The 23,384-nt window shown below is 35.7% G+C and overlaps 1 protein-coding gene across 4 annotated transcripts in view; it reads left to right on the top strand.

Moving 5' to 3' along the window:
• Positions 1-23,384, top strand: part of GRIK2 (glutamate ionotropic receptor kainate type subunit 2) — a gene marked incomplete at its 3' end in the record, with an annotated part of 560,517 nt that overhangs the window by 337,788 nt on the left and 199,345 nt on the right. For all 4 annotated transcript variants that reach the window (XM_079779676.1, XM_079779673.1, XM_079779674.1 and 1 more), the window contains exons 7-8: positions 19,534-19,677; positions 22,197-22,304. In XM_079779676.1, the coding sequence (XP_079635802.1) occupies positions 19,534-19,677; positions 22,197-22,304 (252 nt within the window). The remainder of the gene's footprint in view (positions 1-19,533; positions 19,678-22,196; positions 22,305-23,384) is intronic.

Raw genomic sequence — 23,384 nt, 5'->3', positions numbered from 1 at the left:
AAGAACATCAAGGCCATCCTCCAGAGGAACAAGTAATGACAAAAGGACAATTTACAGATTGAGGGCCTTGGCAGACAATCAAAGGGGCTGTCCCTGCTGCTTTGATTTGGTGACAGGTTGGAAAGATCATTGGAGTCACAGGATTTGGTTTTAACAACTGAATGATTCCCTTGCCACCAAAGCTCTGGGCCAGTGTAATTATCCCAATTCACTCAGTCCTGAAAACGACTCTGAACTGGAAGTTTCTAGGAAAGGAATACAGAAATGGAATTATTTAGTCACTGGCTGTTATTTGGTCACTGTCAGTTATCTGACTAAACAGCGTGAATTCATTAGCTCTTTGAATATATTATGAGTGTTTTATGTAACCAGAAGGTAAATATTTCTTTGTCAATTTTTGTTGATATAAGTTACCATCTTATAATCATATTTATTCAACCAGTCAAGAAATTGTATTTTCTACTAAAATTCATCTTCTTTGGATGGCTCCATATTTTCCTGCTGCTGTTGGCTCTAAAGTAATGGGAGGTATTCTTTTCCCTTGTTCACTCAAGGTTTAAGACATTGCATCAGATGAAAAAATTTTTAATGGAAAATAACATAGTTTTGCTCAATTCATTAAACCCGATTTGAAACTTAAAGATAAAGGTTGTTTCCAGGGCTGGCTTCATGAGTGTGTGACTTCCATCGTTAGTTATGCCATAATTAGATAGGACCCAGTCTTGTTTGAATGTTGTGCTGTTGCCATCTTGCAATTCTTAATATCTAAATAGGGGTCACACTTTTTTATTTCTTACTAGCCCCTGAAAACTACATAACCAGTCCTGATTACTGCTAATATTTTAATAGAATTGTATTTGCACAATTAACTAAGTCTAATAGCGAAAATAACGTCTTAATTTTTGTCTGATTTGACAGCGCACGCGATAGATATTTATCTTAAGAAAGGTCAACCCAGCCCTGGCCAGGTGGCTCAGTTGTTTGAAGCATCATCTCTACACCAAAAGGTTGTGGTTCCATCCCAGGTCAAAGTGTGTATGGAGGCAAGCAGTCTATGTTGCCTCTTTCACATAGATGTTTCTTTCTTTTTCTGTGTGTGTATGTGTGTGTGTGTTTGAGAGAGTTTGTGGTCAAATAGTGATAAGTGCTCTGAAGAAAAGTAAGGCAAGATAAGAGAATAAAGAGTGATTGTGACAGCATACTTTTATAGCATTTATCTACATTATTTTTATCTCAGTGACTGCCATGATCACCTTCCCATTAGCCCAAATAATAATGAACTGAGAGATACTGTAGCCTCCTTTCTGTCATCACTCCCTTCATCTCCCTAATAACCAATCAATGATCAAGCCTACTTCTACTTCCTGAGTTAATCCACTTTTCTCCATGTCCTTAATATGCTTATCTAAGCTCCTGCCATCATCATCACTCACTGGGATTATTTTAACAAGTTTTCTGAAGGTCCCCAAGTCTCTAGTTTTGTACCAAAGTGCAAGTGCTCCACACTCATAGTGAGTAGTCCTTCCTGAAAGTAGATTTGATCACGTCTCTCCCCCAAAAACTCTTTAATGGTTTACCCTTATCCTACAGATAAAATCTACATTTGTGGGCCTGGCTGACAAAATCCTCAATTTTCTGATTTTTGCCAGCTGCTCTGCCTCATTCATTATCACTGCAAATCCCCAACCTCTCTGGTGCTTCAACTGAGGGGAACTTTTTCAGCTCCTCAAAGCTATTGCTCTCTCTTCCTCTCTCATTTCCAAGCTATCTCACATCCTTCTCCCTCTTCACCTGACTCTTATAATTCTGTAGTGCCAACATCACTTTCTTCTGAATGCCTCGTATGAGTAATCAAAATTAAATTAGGGTTCTTGGTATGTGTCTGCTATGGCACCCTGTCCCCCATTTCAATGTGATCAGGTAACACACTTCATTTATACTGCACTTTCAATTGCCTACATTTCTCTGGGTATAAAGTGCATAAAGACAGGCACTACATGGATGTCTAGCTTATATCTATGTTCCAAGCATTAGCACAGAACCAAGCACAGGACAGCTATTACAGAATGCATGTGTACTATTTCTGCCTGTCTCCCTAATTTCTTTCTGAATCTAAGTGATATTGTGTGTTATTGTACTATTATGTAAATACAAATGCTGAATGCACTTGGGCACATTTTATTGGGCTGTTAATAGTTGGCATTTATTTTCCTAGGAAGAATGGTGAAGTGATTCATTTATTTCAGATTGCGTTTCAGTTTTAGAGAACATGAGTTGGTCTTGAAGTTAATCTGCCTAAGCCAGAGGTAGATGCCTGATTTAGTACTACCTAGAGAAGGAACATGAAAACAGAGGCAAGATCTTTTTTTTTTTTTTCCTTTAAGAAATGTATTTTTAGGAAATCGGTCCATCTCTCTATGAAGCAGAAATTAAGCATATAACCTGTCCTTAGATAATCTGGACACATGTGATGGCAATGAGCCTTTATTTGGAAATTAGAAATGTGTCTAATTTGGATGTTCCTATACATTTACTGAAACTTGTGTTTGTTTAAGCTGTGTCAATTTTTAGAATCCTGTTTTTTTTGCATTTAAAATAAATGTTAAATTTCAAAATTTGCATAAATTTAATCCCTTTAAAATTTAAATTAAACAATTTAAACAACAACATTTTAAGCTACCTTTATTTTGCAGGGTATGTTGGTTAGAAAAAGGAGCCATGTATCAATTTAAAACGTTTTTAATAAGAAGTGATTTATTTTAAGTGATTTATTTTTAATATGATTTATTTATTTTAAGAAATAATAATCAAAGTTGAATCATTGAAACAACAATTGCCTGATAAACTTTATGTACTTATTCCACTTCAGTTACAATAACTGCTCAGTGACTTGGAGATTTGCTTTTAAAGCAACCTGAGGAAAGCAATTTTAAAACTTAATAATCATTTTATAAAAGTGAAATGGTCATATTATTAATTCAATATTTCTAATAATTACCCTTGAATATTTTTCTATATCAAATAGCTAAATATTTGATAAAATGATATGCTAAACAGTTTCTGCAATATTTTAGACCTCTCTGAAAGTCATGTTTGACATAAATGAACACATTTTGAATTTCTAAAACATTCCATTGGGAGATTGTGATCTGGTATGTTTACCTCATTTTTTTAGTAATAAAGTTGGGTATAAACAAATACTTTAAACCACTCTGTTTGTTTAAAAATATCTAGGCATGGAATGTAATCGTCAAACTGTGTTTTAGATAAATACAGCGTGCCTTTATGACCAGAAGACTTCTGGGAGTGTCATCCTCCAGAGCTGAGCTGCCTGCTAATGACTCTGCTCAAGGCAGAAAAAATACACATATTAGAGCTTTTCCAAATGAGCCTCATTGTTAGTGAGAGCTGCTATAATTTTTTTTAATGGCTCAGAGCTTATTTAATTCGAAGTAAGCAGACACTATGTTAATTAATAGAACAATACTTGTAGAAAAGCTTTTAGATAGTACTTGATTAATCACTTATTCCTTTTGATGATCATATTTAGAAAATAATTCTTTAGGTCCCCTGATGCAGTGGATGGCCTGGCTTGTTGGTTGTAGTTGTCAAAAAGGGACTGTTTTTTTTGTCTGATATGGCATTAAAACAGCTCTTTTTTTCTTACCTGTCAATCTTGGGACCTGAATAACTTCTGGTGGAGTTTACATATGACAAGATGGAAAAATGTGTAGTTTAACTTCAGGGAAATTAGGAGGGGCTCAATTAAATAGTGACTAGTATCTAGAATTCAGAAGAAACAATTACTACTTTTAATTAGAAAATTTAATTGGTTCTTCGTCCATTAATTCTGTTTATAGGCATGATATTTATAATTCCTAAATATCAAGCATGAGTAAAAGAATACATTATTTGTTTATTTTTATGCCAAACATAATAACTTCAGATTTTTCTACTTTAGAGTGTATTGTTTCCATACCATTTAGAAATATAAAGAAGAAAATTAAACTTTTCTATAATACCATTATGATTGTAAACATGTGGATTTATTATAATCTCTCTTTCTTCTAAAGGTCTTTTAACCTGAATATCTTTTTCTTATAAATTTATCAAATTTCTGTGCTTCAACTAACAAAGAGAAGATATCTTAAATTATTTCTATCTTTACTGCCTCATCATTTTATAAATTTAGTTTTGTTTCTTCCAGTGATCATTCTTTTTATGCTTATTAAGACATTTCTAACATCTTGCTGCTAATTTCTCTGAGGAATTGTTATTTCTCTGGCTTTCCGCTGAATGCCTGCTATATACCGCCCTTCCTTCTGACTTTGGCTGTAGCTGTTCATTTGTCAAATCCAGAAGGTAAAGACTTTCAAAGTATTTTTTTTTTCTGAGTAAAGTGTCATCACCCTCACCTCCTACTCTTTGTCTACTTAGAATTAATTTCTTGAGAAGCATAGGATTCAGTGCAAAAAAATACTGTTGTAATGAAAGTATTTTATGTATTAGTTTGTGACTTATAATTTGTTTCATCAAGTATAAAACTCAAAAGTATAAATGTCAAGAGTTAACTGGTACAGCTTAATCAGTCATTTGTAATTTTGATATCAGTGTATTAACCTACTGACTAAAAGGGCATCAGAGTGTACTGGCTTGCATTTGGTTTTGGAGTCCTCTATGATTTCTTTCCTAATAATGTTCACAGCAGTGTACCATTAAAGTTCTTTGCTTCAGTTCACATTCTGATTGTCCCTGAACCTGTAGGAAGGGTACTGTTGACTCAGACAAAATTTTGATCCATGTATTTTGGCAGGCATAATGTGTACTGCTGTGTAATCTCACAGTTGCCCTATTTTGTGCTTTTATAAAATAACCAATTCACAATATGTTAGTAGTTATTTAAAATTTTCCTACTGTATTGAATATTTTTCTGCAAAGAATTAAGGGTTTACTTATTAGTCAAACTTGCCTACTATAAATACTCCAAAAGTATAAATTGTCTTTGATATCTCATTATTATTATTACCCAAGTTCTTAATTGTATTTGATGTCAATAACACAATATCACAATAATAACATTAACTATAGGTATTTCTGAATGAGTGAATCAAACTATAAAGAGCCTAGAGACAAATGAAAAAACATAACCACAATTGGGAAGTGTATGTTCATATGGGAAAAGAGAAATTGAAGAGACTTACAAATGGGCAAGTAAAGGCATTTTCTCATGGCTATAAAACAGTAATTAGTTAAATCAATATATCTTCAAAATCTATACTAATAATAGCCTAGGTGGCGTCACACCCTCACGTCATCACAAGATTGCCATCACAAGATGGCCATAAAAGATGGCTGTGTGCACAGTGGAGGCAGGGCCCGGTGGCCGCTTGGCACAGAGGAGGTGGGTTGCAGCAAGAGAGGACAGTTGGGGGCCATCAGGCCGGCAGGGGAGGGCAGTGGGGGCGATCAGGCTGGTAGGGGAGCAATTAGGCATCAATCAGGCCGTCAGGGGAGCGGTTAGGGGGCAATCAACTGGCAGGCAGAAGCGGTTAGGGGCAATAAGGCAGGCAGGCAGGTTAGCGGTTAGGAGCCAGCGATTCCGGATTGTGAGAGGGATGTCCCAGATTGGAGAGGGTGCAGGCCGGGCTGAGGGACATCCCCTGCACCCTGTGCATGAATTTTGTGCACTGGGCCTCTAGTAGGAAATAATCATGTTAATTAAAATAGTGAAGAGATGGTCTTCAAGTTAAGAATCTAAGGTACACTTTAAAATATGAATATGAAAATCAATGTAAATTTTTTTACTCAGAGACATCTATGTGTTACATGCCATTGAGTTAGCTTTGACTCCTGATGACTATGAATGAGTGATGTCCTCAGTTTTCTGGTTTTAACACAGCCCTGCTTAGTACTTTAATATATATATATTTATTTCAGAGATAAGGGAGAGGAGAGGTAGAAACATCAATGATGAGAATCATTGATTGGTTGTCTCCTGCACACCCCCTACTGGGGGCCAAGCCTGCAACCCAGGCATGTGCCCTGACTGGGAGTCAAACTCCGATCTCCTGGTATATAAATGGATGCTCAACTGCTGAGCCACATGAGCCGGGCCCTGTTCAGTTCTTGTAGAGTCTTGCCTATGGCTTCCTTTTAATGGAGTCAATCCATCTAATGTTTTGTCTTCTTCTTTTTCTGCTGCCTTTAATTTTTCTCAATATTATTAACTTTTCCCTGCCTTCTCATGGTCTCTGAAGTACGACAACTTCAGTTTTGTCATTTTTGCTTCCAGGGATGTTTCAGGCTTAATGTGATATAAGACCCACTTGTTCATCTTTCTGGCAGTCCAGGGTATCTGTAGAGTTTTCCTCCAATACCATATTTCAAATGAATCAATTTTACTTTCTAATTAGCCTTCTTCACTGTCCAACTTCCACATCTGGACATAGTAGTTGGAAATGTGAGGATGTGGATGATCTTAGCCTTGGTCTCTAATAACACTTCTTGCTCTTGGTGATCTTTCCTACTTTTTCTATTGCTGCTCTTCCAAGGTCAATAAAATATTTAACAATTTCAATGTCTTCACTGTCTATGTTAAAGTTGTATATTTTTCTGTAGTCATGATTTTTGTCTTCTTGATGTTCAAATGCAGTTCTGCTTTAGCACTCCATTCTTTTACTTTCAATAGAATTCATTCCAAATCATTGCAACTTTCTGCCTGTAAGATGTTGTCATCTGTATATCTAAGTCATTGATATTTCTCCCACCAGTATTCATTATCCTTCCTCTGAGTTTAGCCCAGTTTTTAATATTACTTGTATACACATTAAACAGATAGGGAGATAAAATATAAATGGATATTATCAGTAGCTAACATAGTTGAGATTGCCAGTTCCACTGCTTCCTAATTATGACATATTTAAAAATCTTTAGTTCACACATTTGTAAATTTATCTAACTTGATCCTTACAATTCTGTAAGGTATATTGCTATCCTATGTACTTATTTTAATACTAGAGGCCTGGGGTACGCATTCGTGCACCACGTGCACTGGTGGGGTCCCTCAGCCTAGCCTGCGGGGATTGGGCCAAAACCGGCTCTTCAACATCCCCTGAGGGGTCCCAGATTGCAAGAGGGCGGTTCTCAGGTGACACACCTTGGAATCGGGCTCCCTCCTCTCTGCTTCCGGGTGTGTCACCTAAGAACCACAGCTGCCAAGTCACCACAGCTCTGCACTGCGTTGAGCATCTGCCCCCTGATAGTCAGTGAGCATCATTGCTACAGGTCGGATGGTCGGATGGTTTGATGGTTGCTTAGGCTTTTATATATATATATATATAAATATATATATATATATATATATATATGGACAATGACGTTAAGAAAGATAATTTTCCATAGTGACAAATAGGTTACAAAGCTAAAACTATAAGTCCCATTAGCTTTCCATGAAAATTTTACTTTCTTACATTTCTGAGACAAGTTACTATTATAGTTTTTTATATAGAGTCAGAAATAAAATATAAATAACTAAGTACAATAAGAACATGTAAAGTCATAAAGGCTATATATTAATGGTATGTTTGCATAACTACAGTTTTATTTTCCCAGAAATGTCTGTATTAATTTCTACATTGTTCTTGAAATCATGCTTAAATTAGATCTTTACTATAATTTAATTTGTTTTGTTTGGGTAAATTTTATATAAAGTCTCAATGACTACAGGCATTTGGAATTAGTATTTACATGAACATTTGAACTCATGAATTCAAATTTGTGATGTTTATTTTTGGTGTGCATACTCCTGGATCTCAAATTAGAAAGACTCAGTTTGTCAATAACATAAAAATGTATTTTCATGTATCATATTAAAAAGAGTAAATATAAACAATATTGATTAATACAAGTTTTTAAGTGCAAGATGCTAATTTGAGCCCCAAATATCAAGATAGTTAGATGTATTGGAGACCAGCAGGAAGTGCAAAGAATACTTCCCCTTGATATTGACTCTTCTCTAGATCAATAGCAGTTCCAAATGTAGTACAAAGCAGACAAGATTTAACAGGATCTAAATTATTGAGGCTAGTGTGTTGTTGCTAGAGAGTTCATTAACAATCCCATCAATACAGTGTGGTCCATGGACATTAGTAAGAGCTTCATGGTACATTTTAAAAGAGAATGAGGTATCTCAGTGGACTGATCTTAGTGGGAAAAATTTAATTAGGTAAGAATAATTACATTAGTTAAATGAAACTTTTAATTGAAAACCTGTTGGCATTTTTTTAACCTGCTTCACAGCTGTCCCTTAATCATTTATATGTAAAAATTGAAGTTTCTCTACATGGTGTTTAAGAAACATTTAAACATCTTGAGTTTGTATATAAATATTTAAAGGAGTTTAGTAAGTGTGGCAGTAAAAACAAATAGGATTTCTTGCTTGGAAATGGTGCATTTTAAAGATATATGTAGGAAAGAAAGAAAATTATATAGAAAATATTCGTGGGAAATACATATAATTCTTGGAAAGAGTGCAAAACAGTTATCTTCTAAAGCTTTCAAAATTGCAACATTAAAACTTCATGGACTGAATTTCTTACCTTATAAAGCTCTAAAAGCTTATAGGGAAATCCTGCTGTTTGTAAAATTATCTTGTTGAGTGTTGTTAAGGTATGTGGCATCCAGCAAAAGCTCTTGGGAGGTGGAAAGTTCGAAATTGTAAAATCTTACCTAAAAAGAGACAAACATGTAAATTGACCATACCTCTGCAATGCCCACAGCCAATCAGAATGAGTATGCAAATTAGAAGGCCAAAGATGGCGGCCCTCCAGCTGCTCCAGGCGCGGAGTGGACGCCTGCTATAAGAGGGAGGGCGTGGGGGCAAAGGGATCTACAGGAGCAGAGTGCCTCAGCGAAGACAAGACTGCAGACTCTGGAGTCTGCAGCAGAGAGGAAGATGGCAGACTCTAGCCGGAGCAAAGGCCTGGGTCCCGGGTGCCGGAGGAAAACCGGTGCTGGAAGCCAAGGGAAGGAAGGCCTATTGCACCAATCTCTTCGTGCAACGGGCCGCTTGTGTAAACGTAAAGAACCAATGAAAATTCTTACTGTCAAAATTAGCGTTGGCCACATTTTAGAGTATATTTTGCTAGTTGTTGTTTGAAATAGGTCAACTATTTTTTTTGGGGGGAGGCAGCTTTTAGCTTAAGCCAGAGAGCATAAGTTTGCAGAGACATTGGCATGTATTCAAACCCACAAATTCTAAGGAACACCAAACCAATGGATACATGAATTACGCACAGCATTAATCCTGGCCCAGGCTCTTTCTTTGCTGAATCCCGGCAACACTGTCATCACGTGATGTCTCCTGCAATTGATCTTCAGAGCATTGCTGAACTGGAATTTCCTTTCTAAATCATCAATTTGACTGTGAGGCTGAACCCATTCTATTATTTCCCTTCTTCTTCTTTTTAAATCTTCCCTTTGAGCTCTTATCCACTTTAGTCATCGTGGGTATGTGGGTACTGGATCCATACAGGTAGCTACAAAAATTCTTATTTCTTTTAAATTTTTCCATCTTGAAGTTTCTGGAGTCTCCTTTTATTCAACTAATTGGCAACATAGAAACCTCTCTGGTTAGTTCAAAACATAAAGTATAGGGATGTCTGTGTTCTGACTGTGCAAGAAGATATAAAAGAAGATAAAATATCAGGGTATTTGTGAATGACTTTTGATAGGAGAGAAAAAGAGTTTTAGTTTTCCTCTGCAGAGTATCAGGAGGCTGAGGTGGGTTTTCATATGGGTGAGAAATTTAACAGTGAATTTAAAACAAAGGAAATGTAATAAAAGTATTGACAATTTTTACTGAGTAGGCAGGAACTGCCTAGAGTAATAACACAATGGTTGACCAAAGTAACTTTTGATTTTCATTATTTATTAATTTATATGAAATGTTGATACAAAAGTTTGTTATAAAGCACGCAAAGCATAAAGAACTATGGGGGTAAAGATAGATAAATTATATTACAAATGCCAAAATAAAGTTGGAATGAAATGTGAGTTTTCTAGAATACAATTTAATACAACTTTAGAACCCACTGGGTTCTAGCCCATCCTCTTACATATAAAGAAATTGAAGACTAGACAAAAGTATGAGGTAGTTTTGTCCAGTTTTAGATGGCTGGTATGCAATTATCTGTCCAACAGCAGCTCTTTGTTTGGTAACAAATGCAAGACACTGTACTGTTTTTGTCATTTATATTTATTCTTTAATCCTATATGTGTCACATAATGCTTGTGTGTTCAGTAATTTTTCTGAGCTCTGAATTGTGGTGTTGTGTACATACCACATTTTATGAGAATCGGGTTGTTGTAGGATAATTTCCTTCCTGCTCATCTCCTTCCAGAATTTGGTCTGCTTTTGAACAGCATGAGGCCTGTCCTTCATTTAGGCTAACAGTGGGTGTAGAAAGGTTGAAACATTATACTTTTTAAATAGAATCCTTCTTTTGGATCGTATCCATGTTGAGATTACTGATCTTCTGGTCACCATCATCATCATCATCTAACACCTGCCTATGCACCATGTGCCAGGGATTGTGCAAACTGCTTTAAAGTATTATCTCATGCAGTCTGTGCACCCCACGCAGCTGCCAGTAAAGAACTCCATTTCAGAATAGTACAAAGAGAAAGCCTGATGGCAGCTGCAGTGTAACTGGGAGAATTGTCTCTGACAATTGGCTCCCGACTGGGTCTGAGGACATTTCTTCATCAGTCCCTCTGTTCCGTCAGCACCTGCTCTGTGCCGGGCAGAGTGCTGGGTGCAGTGTGCCAGCTGAATGAGTGAGCACCAGCTTGCCTTCCATGTGTGGCCCTTACTCTTGCTCCGAAGGGGGGTGATCTCCATCTCATTTAGGCTGGTGCTGACTCTACCAGGAAGCTTCAGAGGTCAGAATCCACCCCCTTTCCCCACCACCCTTCATATCTGCATCTTCAAATTGAAGAATCAATAGCTGTTTTTGTTTTTCTCCTGGAATTGTCTGTTTTTTAAAAGTGATGTTTCCAATATGGAAGTGTTATGGCAGATCACCATTTTTAATTTCCAGTTAAAAAACGAGAAAACAAGGCAAAAGAGGATTAGCATATTTTGATTATTTGTTTTGGAGAAAGATCAAATCAATGAAAGAGGCAGCATTTGTAAACTTAAATTCTATTTATTAGACTGTTCTCTTTGTGCTATGCACTGAATTCAGATGGGAATCAGAAATGAGCAAAATCTTAGACATAAGAGTTTCAGAATGGATCTGCCACCTGCCAGCTAGCATTCAGATCTCAAAGGGGACCTGCCTACACTTATTTAATGAAAAGATAAATGTGTTCGCAGAGCTGTTACTATAAATTCATTTAGAAACAGGACAGAGGCTGTACTCACATTCCTCCCAGGTCTGAATTGCTGGCAGATTTGGTTCACTGTACCTCTGGGAGGTAATATATTCTAACTAAATGGTGAAGTGTGACTGTTATTCAGAACTCCATAATACCCATTTCTTTTACAGTTTAAATGAACTTTTTGGTTGAATCAATCAATTTATTGGGAAAAAATGCTTTTATATTGTTACTGTAAAAGGTAAGGCAATGTATAGAATATCATGTGAAGTATTACAAAGAAAGGTATGGTTATCTGAAAAATGCTAATGAAGGGAAGATTAAACATGATAAAACAAACAGTTTTATTAAAACTAGAATGTACAATGAATAAAGAAGATACATATCAGTAATGCTTGGTTTGGGATGCTTCTAGAATAAAAATAAATTTATAAACCATCTTCCCAGAAAAATAATTACAGTTTTTACCTTTTTGATAGCTGTATTGGAGTAAAATTGACGTACTATAACTTCTCAAATTTAAATTGTACACTTGTATAAGTTTGACATACATATACATCAATGTAGCCATTGTTACAATCAAGATATGAACAAAAATCACAACACTTTTAAGAGTGGTTACATTTACATGTAAATTATTACATACAACATTGTGGATGATTGGAGCCCAGGATAAGAGTCTCAACATGTACTAAGTACTTTAGGAGGATGGCATTGTCATATATGGAACTCTATGTATCATAATAGAGGAAATAAATTGAAGAGGCAATGTTTCAAGTTCCCCCAGTCAAATCCAGTAGGGGCCCCCAAAGCCATGCTTCCTGGGGGATAGAACATTCCAGAAGAATGTCTCCTCCTTGGAAAGAAAAATAAATAATTTTGAAAGCTTTTTGCTGAGAGAAGTTTTTAGTGTATCTGAGGGCTTTTATGTCCCAGTGTCCTCTCCTATGATTGTATGTAATTCAGGATTATTCATTTCTAATTTTTGCCTCATGCTTAATGCAGATATAAGCTGTTTTATTTTTTATAACTCCTGGAGCATCTATCTCAGAACCTCACAAAAAAAGATGTTTAATGATCAGAAACAGAAATAACATGTGCACTCAACAGGTACATAGTTGGTAATTAGAGCTTAGTACCAGATTCTTCTGTAAATAAAATCTAAGTACATAGAAATATTTTAACTGTTCACAGCATCCATTATTATTCCTGTTTTTACATATTAGGAAATGTTTCAATTTTACATACAAAATAAAAAATATTACACAATAGTTATTTGATCACTTGAAACTTTTGAGAGCATCAAATTTCTCTGATTCTTCAATTATTTAAAAACGTGTAGTGTGCTTTTTTCAGAGCATAAAAGAAATGTAAGCATATATCACTGTTCTTTCAATACTTTAAAGTCTTATCAGACACGAGGTTTCCTGAGATAGATGAAAATGGCACTGGGTGACTAAACCAATTTCTGTGGCAATAGCTCAGCTATAGATATTAGCATTTGTCATTCTCTCACCTGCATCCCAGTTACACACTCCATGCCTAAAAGTAATTAGATGAGGGATAAGATAAACCCACCAATACATTAGTGAGATGGTTAATGCATAATTAAAATGTATGCAAAGGCACTTTTCATGATCTTGTAAGCTACCATTTAGAAAGATCACTACAGATTTACTGAAATGTGTAGGACTGTATTGCACAATTTTAAAGGTTTGAAAAACCAGATTTTGACTGACAGACATTCTTTGTAGGTTAAGTAACTTATTTTAGGAAGAACAATAAAGTTCCAACTCCAATGTAGTCGGAGGTAGGATCTCTAGGGGGTTCCAATTGCTATCGATAGATGCTTGACCCAGCTTTGAAGCATGGAGGTCTGCACGTTGCTGTGACTGTATCTGTCTAATCGCGCTTTCTTCTGGGCTGTATTCCCAGGGTGAACAGATATTCTAGCTTTCCAATAAGTATGATCTATTTATATATAAATGAGTAATTATCCTTGAAAGAGAGAAAATAGGACAGATTGTTTTGTCTTCACTGCTGATTTTTTTCTCTGCTTAGCTTTTGTCTTTGTAGTTTAGGATGCGAAAGACTACAACTTTATCTCACGCCTTCATATGAATTTTTAATAGCCAAATTGTACACATTTTTCATTTTAATTTAATTGGTTAAATTGCAATTATGCTTAACCTTGAAACTTTCTTTAGAGATAGCTACGATGTATAAAGAAAAAAAAATCTGACTTGGGAACCAAATGAACTTTTATTTGAATATCAGCTCAGAGACATATTTCCTCTCCATGGGACCTGAGAACATAATTGTCTCGTATTCAGCAGAGCCTCTGATAATACGAGCCCTGCTGCCATCACTTTCCCCTCCACCGTTTTTCACAGTTTCAGTGGGAATATGGCTTAGGGAGGCAGTCAATTACAATAGTGAGGACGGTGGTTCTAAGAATTAGGCCTTGCCTGATTCTTGTTTCTAAGTCTTGTTTCTGAGTATTATTTCTGCCAGACTCTTGTTATGAAAGTTTGGAGTGTAGTTCTAAGAGCTAAACTTGGCTTGACTCTTGTTTTCTGAGTCTTGTTTCTCAAGGTGATAATATCTTGAGAGAATTACTTTAACCTTGCCAAGTTTCTAAAACCTATGGTCTTTTTAAAATGCATGTAAAATAAAATAACATGGTTGTGTGATATAGAGGAAACATGCAATGTAACTTAATGGTAATATAAAAATGATGACAAAGTAATTAACCTGTATGTCTCCTCTTCTTTTCTCCTCTTCTGTTTTATCCCTTCCTTCCCTTTTTTCTATTTTCCAAGAGTCAGACAAGGGATTATAGAGTCAATATAAGAGAGTGAAAGATTTAGCAAGAACAGCTCTATCCATCTCTATCATTTAGAGCTGATAGTAAGAGAGGCCCTTTAAGTCTGATCCTGAAAGATACTCTGCCTTTGGAAAATCTTCTGAACAGCAACCGTATAGAGGAAATCTATTTCTTTCATGAATTTGTTCCTGGTTAACGTTACTAACTTCCTAACTAACCTATTATTGACCCAATACCAGACATTAATGTATTTCTCTGTGTGTGTGAATTTATATTTATCAATTCTCCACAATCTATACCTTTCCTTACTTTGCAGTACATGTTTATGATGTGAATATTTATTGCGTATAAGAAATTATACATATTAGTGCTTTCAAGTATTTATTAATATTTCTTATATTTTGTAACTTCAAAATTATTTGTATTATTTTGCTTTATTAAATGTAGAGCACTGAGCAAATATCTAGAGGGAAGGATGTGAACTCTGGATAGATGGTTGGATTCAAATCCAGATTCCCCTACATGATATGAACTTAGGCCAGTTACTTAAGTGTTTTCTGCCTCAATTTCCGACCAGATACAAATTCAGTGGATTTCCAACTGGACGATGGTTATGAGAAGTAAAGGAAATGATTTAAGGAGAATGCCTCACACATAGTAAATAATAAACAAAGGTTAACTAATAATATTACTAATATAAATTTTCAAGCATACGCATTATTGTGAAAATAAGAAAACATTTTAGAAACCACTAATTTCTTACAACTTTTCATGCTAAGTGAAATAAGCCAGTCAGAGAAAGATAAATATCACATGATCTCACTCATTTGTGGAATATAATGAACATTATAAACTGATGAACAAAAATAGATACAGAGACAAAGAAGCATCAAACAGACTGTCAAACTTCAGTGGGAAGGCAGGGGAGGGGTTCGGGGTGGGGGTAAGAGATCAACCAAAGGACTTGTATGCATGCATATAAGCATAACTAATGGACACAGACACAGGGGGTTGAGGGCATGTGAAGGTGGGGTTGGTTGGCCTGAGGAAGGTCAATGGAGGAAAAAGGAGACATATGTAATACTATATGCAATACTTTAAACCAGGAGTCCTCAAACTTTTTAAACAGGGGGCCAGTTCACTGTCCCTCAGACCGTTGGAGGGCCGGACTATAGTTTAAAAAAACTATGAACAAATTCCTATGCACACTGCACATATCTTATTTTGAAGTGAAAAAACAAAACGGCAAAAACACCCGCATGTGGCCCGTGGGCCATAGTTTGAGGACGCCTGCTTTAAACCATAAAACTTAAAAGAAAGGTAGACGAATTTGCATGTGTATAGTTTTGCAAAGAAGAAAGTAAAGGTAAGTCTGATAGGATATCAAATTTAAATGGAAAGTAAGCCCATATTTTCACATAAAAAAACTGGTCTAAAAGTAGGATGAAAAAAATAAATAAAGCACCCTAACCTGATGAAAATACATAAAGATCAGTTTCAAAAGATATAGTTCTTAAGATATAGTTCTTGCTTATCATACATCAACATATTTTAAACTGGTAATCTGAGAAGTAATTTGATCAATAACTTTAGCACTATTTAAAGTTTTTTCTTTAGTATTTAATTTATACAGTGGTTGGCAAAAGTAGGTTTACATGGTGTGTATGTGAAACAGTTTATTATTGCATTATTATTTATTAACTAGAGGCCCGGTGCATGAAATTCGTGCACGGAAGGGGGTTGTCCCTCAGCCCAGCCTGTACCCTCTCCAATATGGGACCCCTCAAGGGATGTCCGACTGCCCGTTTAGGCCCGATCCCAGTGGGATCGGGCCTAAACGGACAGTCGGACATCCCTCTCACAATCCAGGACTGCTGGCTCCCAACTGCTTGCCTGCCTGCCTTCCTGATTGCCCCTAACCACTTCTTCCTGCCAGCCTGATCACCCCCTAACCACTCTTCTGCCAGCCTGTTTGCCCCCAACTTCCCTCCTCTGCCGGCCTGGTCACCCCTAACTGCCCTCTCCTGCAGGGTTGATCACCTCCAACTGCCCTCCCTTGCAGGCCTGGTCCTTCTCAACTGCCCTCCCTTGCAGGCCGGGTGCCTCCCACCTGCCCTCTCCTGCTGGTCATCTTGTGGTGGCCATCTTGTGTCCACATGGGGGCAGGATCTTTGACCACATGGGGGCAGCTATATGTGTGTTACAGTGATGATCAATCTGCATAGTACTCTTTTATTAGATAGGATAGAGGCCTGGTACAGGAGTGGGGGCCAGCTGGTTTGCCCTGAAGGGTGTCCCTGATCAGGGTGGGGTTCCCTTGGGGAGTTGGGCGACCTGAGTGAGGGGCCTGTGGTGGTTTGCAGGCAGGCCACGCCCCCTGGAAATGCAAGCGGAGGCCCTGGTATCTGGAATTTATTTTCCTTCTACAATTGAAACTTTGTAGCCTGGAGTGGAGCCAAGCCTGGGGCTCCCTCCGAGGCCCGCAGCCATTTGTGTTGGGGTTATAATTGAAACTTTGTTGCCTTAAGCGGGTGGGCCCGGCCAGGGTGTGCGGAAAGCTTTGCTTCCCCTGTTGCCGGCGGCAACCCTGGCCTGCTCTCTCAAGCTCCATTCTACCACCATTTGTTTGAATTTGTTTACCTTCTATAATTGAAACTTTGTAGCTTGAGTGGAGGCTTAGGCCTGCAATGGCTGGCAGAAAGCTTGGCTTCCTCTGTTACCTAGGAAACCTTGCTCTCTGTGGCTGTAGCCATCTTGGTTTGGGTTAATTTGCATACTCGCTCTGATTGGATGGTGGGCGTGGCTTGTGGGCGTGGCTTGTGGGGTGTCGGATGTATGGTCAATTTGCATATTTGTCTATTATTAGATAGGATATGAACAACTATAAACATACTTTTGTCCCCCCTGTAGATTAATCAATATTTTATTTCTTATATACACTTAAAATCACATATCTCAAATAGATTATCAACTAGTGTTTCTTCTGATCTAGACACTGAAACTATGTTTCCAAAATGACTTTCAAACTCTAAATTAGGCATTTTTTTTCCTATTGTTATCAATTTAGATTAGGCAATAAGTCAGTAACTCATGGCAGGATAGTAGGAATATCATTGTTTGTGTTCTTTTCATTATTTTGTGGGAATATACAAAAGTTTCCATCTTGCCAATAATTGCATTGGTGTTTTATAACTTTCCATCTTTAAAAAATAACTGTAAAATTTTTAAGAAAAATTAAAATTCTAATATTTACTTATTCCAAGATTAACCATAGGTATCATTTTAGTGTATTTTCTTCCCTTTGATTTTTTTTTGTTACACAATATGCGATATGATAGTTAAGAACACCAGCCAAGAGCAGAGAGGCCATTTGAATCTGGTCTCTCTCCACTTCTTAATGTGTGACTTTGGTTAGTTAACTTCTCTCCACCTTGGTTTTGTCACTTGTAAAATGCAGCAGCAGTAGTGTTTATATTAAGTCACTATTGTGAGAATTAAATAAATTAAATAACCATGTCAAGTATTATAAAGATGCATGTAATGGTTAATGATGGAAATATAGTTGTGTGTTATTTATTTTTACACTTAGAAGTGATCTAATCACTTCTGATTTTCAATCTAATTGATTATTTTTCAAAACATGATTTTTAATGGTTATATAAAATATCATTGTGATATTACTGTTTTATTTTGAACATGCAGCAGGTTTCCACTTTTATGTGTTGTTAAAAATAAATAATGTAGGTAGCCTTTGTTCTTATCTTTGATTTTCTTAGGGTAATTAATGAGTCAAAGATCATGGATTTTTTAAATGCTACCTTGTGGTGCATATTGCAAAATGCCCTTTATCTTTCATTTAGTAGTGTCTGACAGAGTTCTTTTTTCTATACCTTTTAATAGTGATGTTTTAAAATTAATTTTATTTTGACATCAAATGTGTCTTTTATATCTTAGTAACTATTTTTGTGACCACCTGTGTGGCATATTGAATATATCCTCTGATGGTTAACTCAGGCCAAAGACTAATCTCAGTCTAATCCTCAGGCTCACCATGCATGCCTATCAATCCCCCTAGTCTAGTTGTCACTATACAGCCCTCTGAGTATGTGAAAACAGTCAGCTGATACCTACAAAATAAAGGTTATGAATCTGAGCTCTATTTTCTAGAGATTTATGAACTATAAAATTGCATTATTATTATGTTCTGTCGTTGCATTGTGCTCTTTAGCTGCCTTCCGTTTTATGTGGTAGAGCTCCTTAGGATCCATTTGCATGAAAGGTACCCTGTGTACTCATTTTTGTATTGTATTGTGGAGAGCGCTATAATCTGCAGGGTTCCTATTCATTTTGGAATTCATTTCACAGCTCACTAATTGTGTGAATGAGAAGAGGAAATATGTGCTTTTATTCCCAGGCATGCCAAGCAGATGGCCCAAAGTTCATTGCTACCAGCACTGTCAGAATGGCCCTCTTCTGTAGGTAGTGAACCTGGCCTAGATCCATTAAACACAATGTGAGGGTCCACCTCACACAGCATTGACAGTCGCTGAGACTCTGCTTTGTTATGCCTTATAAACACCTTATTTTTTATCATCAACTTCTAAAGTGGTCAGTCATTGGAGCAGGTGCAAAATTGGTAGAATTCATATTCCTTTTACTTGAGAAGCCAAAATGAACTTTCATTCATATGGAAATTTTGGGAAAAGGAAACAGTGGAGGGGATTAAGCTTAGTTTCTTGAAAAGGGATTAATACATGTATTGAAATTCAAAACTGTGGCATCATTTCTGAGATTGAACCTTTTGGAAAATGAATTGAAGAAGAGATCAGGGTTTATATTTTTATATTTTTAGGCGAATCTCCTACCATATCTTTTTTTCATCCTACACAAGAAAATTGTTTACTTATTAATTTTTATGTACAATATGTAATCTGTGTAGCCATTCCAAATGTTAACAATTGCATTCAGTGTGTGTGTGTGTGTGTGTGTGTGTGTGTGTGTGTGTAGGTGCAGTGAGACAATAAGATGGAAACAGAGGTAGTAACAAACATGAAGTAATGAATGTCTTCATACATTTCTTTAACAGATATACTAGGACAACATGAAATTGGGTTATCACTTCAGGAAAAAGATGGTTGTCAAATATTCTAACGGAGCTGATGTAGTAATTTGATCATAATATCTTATTTAAGATAACCAGAGCGTGTGAAGATACTGTTTTCTGGGTATCTGTTTCTCTCACCTCCTCCTTTTCTTCAGTTACAAACCAACACCATGGGTCTCACTTGTGTTATTGACTCCATCTTTCCTTTTTTGTCGGCTTTCAGACTGATGCTGCTCTGATGTATGATGCGGTGCACGTGGTGTCTGTGGGCGTCCAACAGTTTCCCCAGATGACAGTCAGTTCCTTACAGTGTAATCGACACAAACCCTGGCGCTTCGGGACCCGCTTCATGAGCCTAATTAAAGAGGTATGTCAGGAGGTGCACATCTCCCCTGTCTCCTTTGTCTTTAAGCTGACTGCATTGAGATTTTTGCAGTTTTCTTAACAGGTGACCTTTTACTTTTATCTTTTAAATTAAACTTTCTCTCTTCACGATAGAAGAAAAATTAACACTTTTTACTTAATGATATGAAACAAAAGGGGAAGATTACTTGATAAATTAATGGACATCCTTCAAAAAATCTATACTTTTGTAAACAGATAAAAACCTATACCTATGATTTATGGCATTGTTAGTTTCACCTTTCTGAATTTTTATGTGTTTTACTTTTCATTTATGTGGAGATATAAATGTTTAAATAATACTTGTTTATGTTTTAGGCAAAATAACATGTAATGAATCTTTAACATGCATGCCATTTACACTACACTAAGTTATACCCACATTGTAAATCTTAAAGAACTATTATTTAGTTCTGTGGTTCTCAGTTAATATGTCTAGTTATTTTAATTAACAATTAACATAAAACATAATATATATTTATGAAAGTACAAAGTTTATATTGCATAATGCAACCATTCTTATGGCCATATATTATTTCTTACTCTATCTGTTGTAATAATAGACTATGTACATACTGAGAAAGAAAAGGAAAATTCTTAAAAATCATACAAACACACAGACACACACACATCTTTTTTCCATTCTTCTTATTGTGAAGGAAATTCCTTTGTCAGCTTAGGATACTTTTCATTTGATTAAAACAGGAATATTTATATGAAAGTTTAACTATGAAAGTTTATTTAATCTTTGCTATGAAAAATCACAGGTATTATTATTGTGTAAGATTTTTCATTAATGGCTTACAGGAAATCATCAGATAATAATATAATTATTCTTTATGAAAGTAAAAGTGCAAATAGGATCATAATTAAAAAATCTCTGGGTCTTTGGAAAAGAATATCCTTAAACTTTCCTTGTGTAATTCTTATAGGACTCTCAGATAGGTGACATGATACTCCGTGTAGAACCTGCTTTTCATTTATTGTTCCACCTTCACATTTACTTCAGGTTTAAAACCATATCAGAGAGCTGCAAACTTGGTGCACCAGTGTGGCTAGTTGAAGAATAGCTTTTTCTGAACGCAGCACTTGAGTATTGAGGCATGTGTCAAACTTCCCTATAAAAAGCAGTTGTATGAAACTCACTATTGTATTTATTGTAGGGTGTTAGTGAGGACCTTGTCCACTAAATCACACAATGTCCCCTTTCTGAGGACCAAAGGAAACATTTCTCTCAGGTCTCAGTGCCAGGGAAAGCTGTGCTTCTCCTGGAGAGTTGGTATGTTTTAAATCATGGGCCCTGTATATTTTTTCATCATATTTTCTTTATTCTGGTTGCTAGGAAGTTCAAGATTGAATTTGTGATTGATTTTTATTAGATGTACAGTTTCACCTGATGTAAATTTTCTCGTGCTGTCTGTATCCCACATTGGTTTTGCTATTCTACACTCTTACTCTTTTACTTCTTGATCTCCTTGTCTATTTTTATACCAATTTGCATTTTTGTTAATTACCTGAAATTATTTTATTTGGAAGAAATTGGATTAAAATACATTTTTCTTCCTTATGAGAGACCAAATTAATACATATGCACATTGTAACATATTGATGGTATGTTACAATGTGCATATATGTATATATTATGCTTTTTCCTATTTTATTTATGATTTATTATCTTAAACTATTTTAGAATATCTATCCATAAGTACCAAAGAAACACATGAAGCCTAAGGAATGTAGTAATGATAACATCCATTTGTAGTCCTTATTGAAAATTTCCCCATGATCTACTGGGTTTTATTTCTTTTGGTTCTTGATGTATATTCTTTCAAACATTATAGTTGTGAGTATATGTTACATTACTCAAATTTTTCATATATAACTTTTTTCAAGTTATTTTCAAATGACAAATAATGGAAAACACCTATTTTGGACAAAATAGCAAGCAGAATGGGAAAACGTCTTAAATATGTATATGTTAAAAGCCTAGATATTTGTTTACCATTGAGGGGTGAATACATTAAGTAGATTATTATATATACTTCCTTCTACATGGAGATCTCCTACTAGAGGAACTAGTTTTCATACATTTTTCCCTTTATCACTTAAGAAAAACTAAATAAGTTAGTTATTCTAAGGGGGAAGTGCATAATCGAAGTCCTATAACATAGGTTTTCAAAGAGTCCGTTTCTTTCATTGTGGTAAAATAAATTTATTTTCACATTAGTATGGATTTAGGAGTGCTATTTTATAACAGTAATTCTATTATAATCTCCAGTGATATATTCACTATTTCCTATGTGATAATAAGTGACTAAATTCTTCTTACTTTGCTAAATGAGGTTTTCTCTTTTAAAATTCCATAGCAATGTAAGTTTATGAGAAGTGATGAAAAGGTTTTCCTTTTTTTTTTTTTCTCCTGGAAAAGTGTTTTCTCTTCTTTTATTTATTTACTAATCTTTTTTTTTTTTCCTTTTTCTGTAGGCACATTGGGAAGGTCTCACAGGCAGAATAACTTTCAACAAAACCAATGGTTTGCGAACAGATTTTGATTTGGATGTGATCAGCCTCAAGGAAGAAGGGCTGGAAAAGGTACTTTAGGCATTCAGCTTATTTACTTTAAATTATTAAATGAAACACACAGACATACAGTACAAGTGGGAAATAGAACTACAATGCTAGATTTGAGGCATACAGTAACACCATGTGGAGATATTGGCAATGCAATGGTATATACAATGTGAGTTTAAAAAGAGAATAGCCTGGAGGCCCATGGATTGCTTGGGGAGATATTGTAGTTTGGAATAATTTTCGTATAGAACCATGAATTTAAAACTATTCTGAGAGGGGAAGTGAGAGATCAGTAGTGGCAGAAGGCATTAACTTAACCCCCAGCAATAGTGTTGATTTAAAGGGTAGTAGTGCATTGGGATTAAGATTTTAATAAGTAATGGGGAAGCCAAGTGACAAAGGTAAGAGGAGACAATGATAAAGGTACAAATCAAATACTGGAGAAGAAATAAGAGGGAGAAATTAACATTAGAAAGAAAGTGGCATAAATCTCCTGGGAAGACAGATAAAGTATTGAGAACACTTTGAAGGCATGTTAGAGAAAAATGTTATCAAAAGATGTCACATCAAATGTTTTTAATAGCTTCAAAAATTAGTACATGAAGTTATAACCTAAAAGACAGAGGTGGGATTTAGTTTAGTCTGATCTTAAGAATAATGTAAATATTTTTGAGATGCTATTGTGGCAGATTTGACTTTGAGTCAGTAGAAATAGTTAAAGTAACAAAAGTTACTCTCTTTTATTTTTAATTTAGTAGAATGGTTAAGAAATCAAGGACTAGATTCAGAAGAATTGGGCTCAAATTCTCACTCTGCCATTTATGGACAGATATTTTTTTAATACCTATAAAAGAAAATGTCTTTAACTGCATCATGGGTAATAGCAATATTTTTCTCATGAGGACTAATACGTCTTGTTGATTTTACTTTTATTTTTTCCTGAAAAGTATAGTTACCAATTAATAGATGAAAAGACAGAGTCCCTACCTAGATAGAGCTCTCAGTTTTGATGGGTCACTGCATGGTGATTCAGGAGGCTTAAATTACAATTCTAGTTCTATTGCACATGTGTGGACTTCATCCTTCTGCCCAACTTCTCCA

This window comes from Cnephaeus nilssonii (genome assembly GCF_951640355.1).
Source record: "Cnephaeus nilssonii genome assembly, chromosome: 9".
Taxonomy (NCBI): Eukaryota; Metazoa; Chordata; class Mammalia; order Chiroptera; family Vespertilionidae; genus Cnephaeus; species Cnephaeus nilssonii.
The sequence above is the reverse complement of the archived record's forward strand: the minus strand, read 5'-3'. Positions and strand labels throughout refer to the sequence as shown.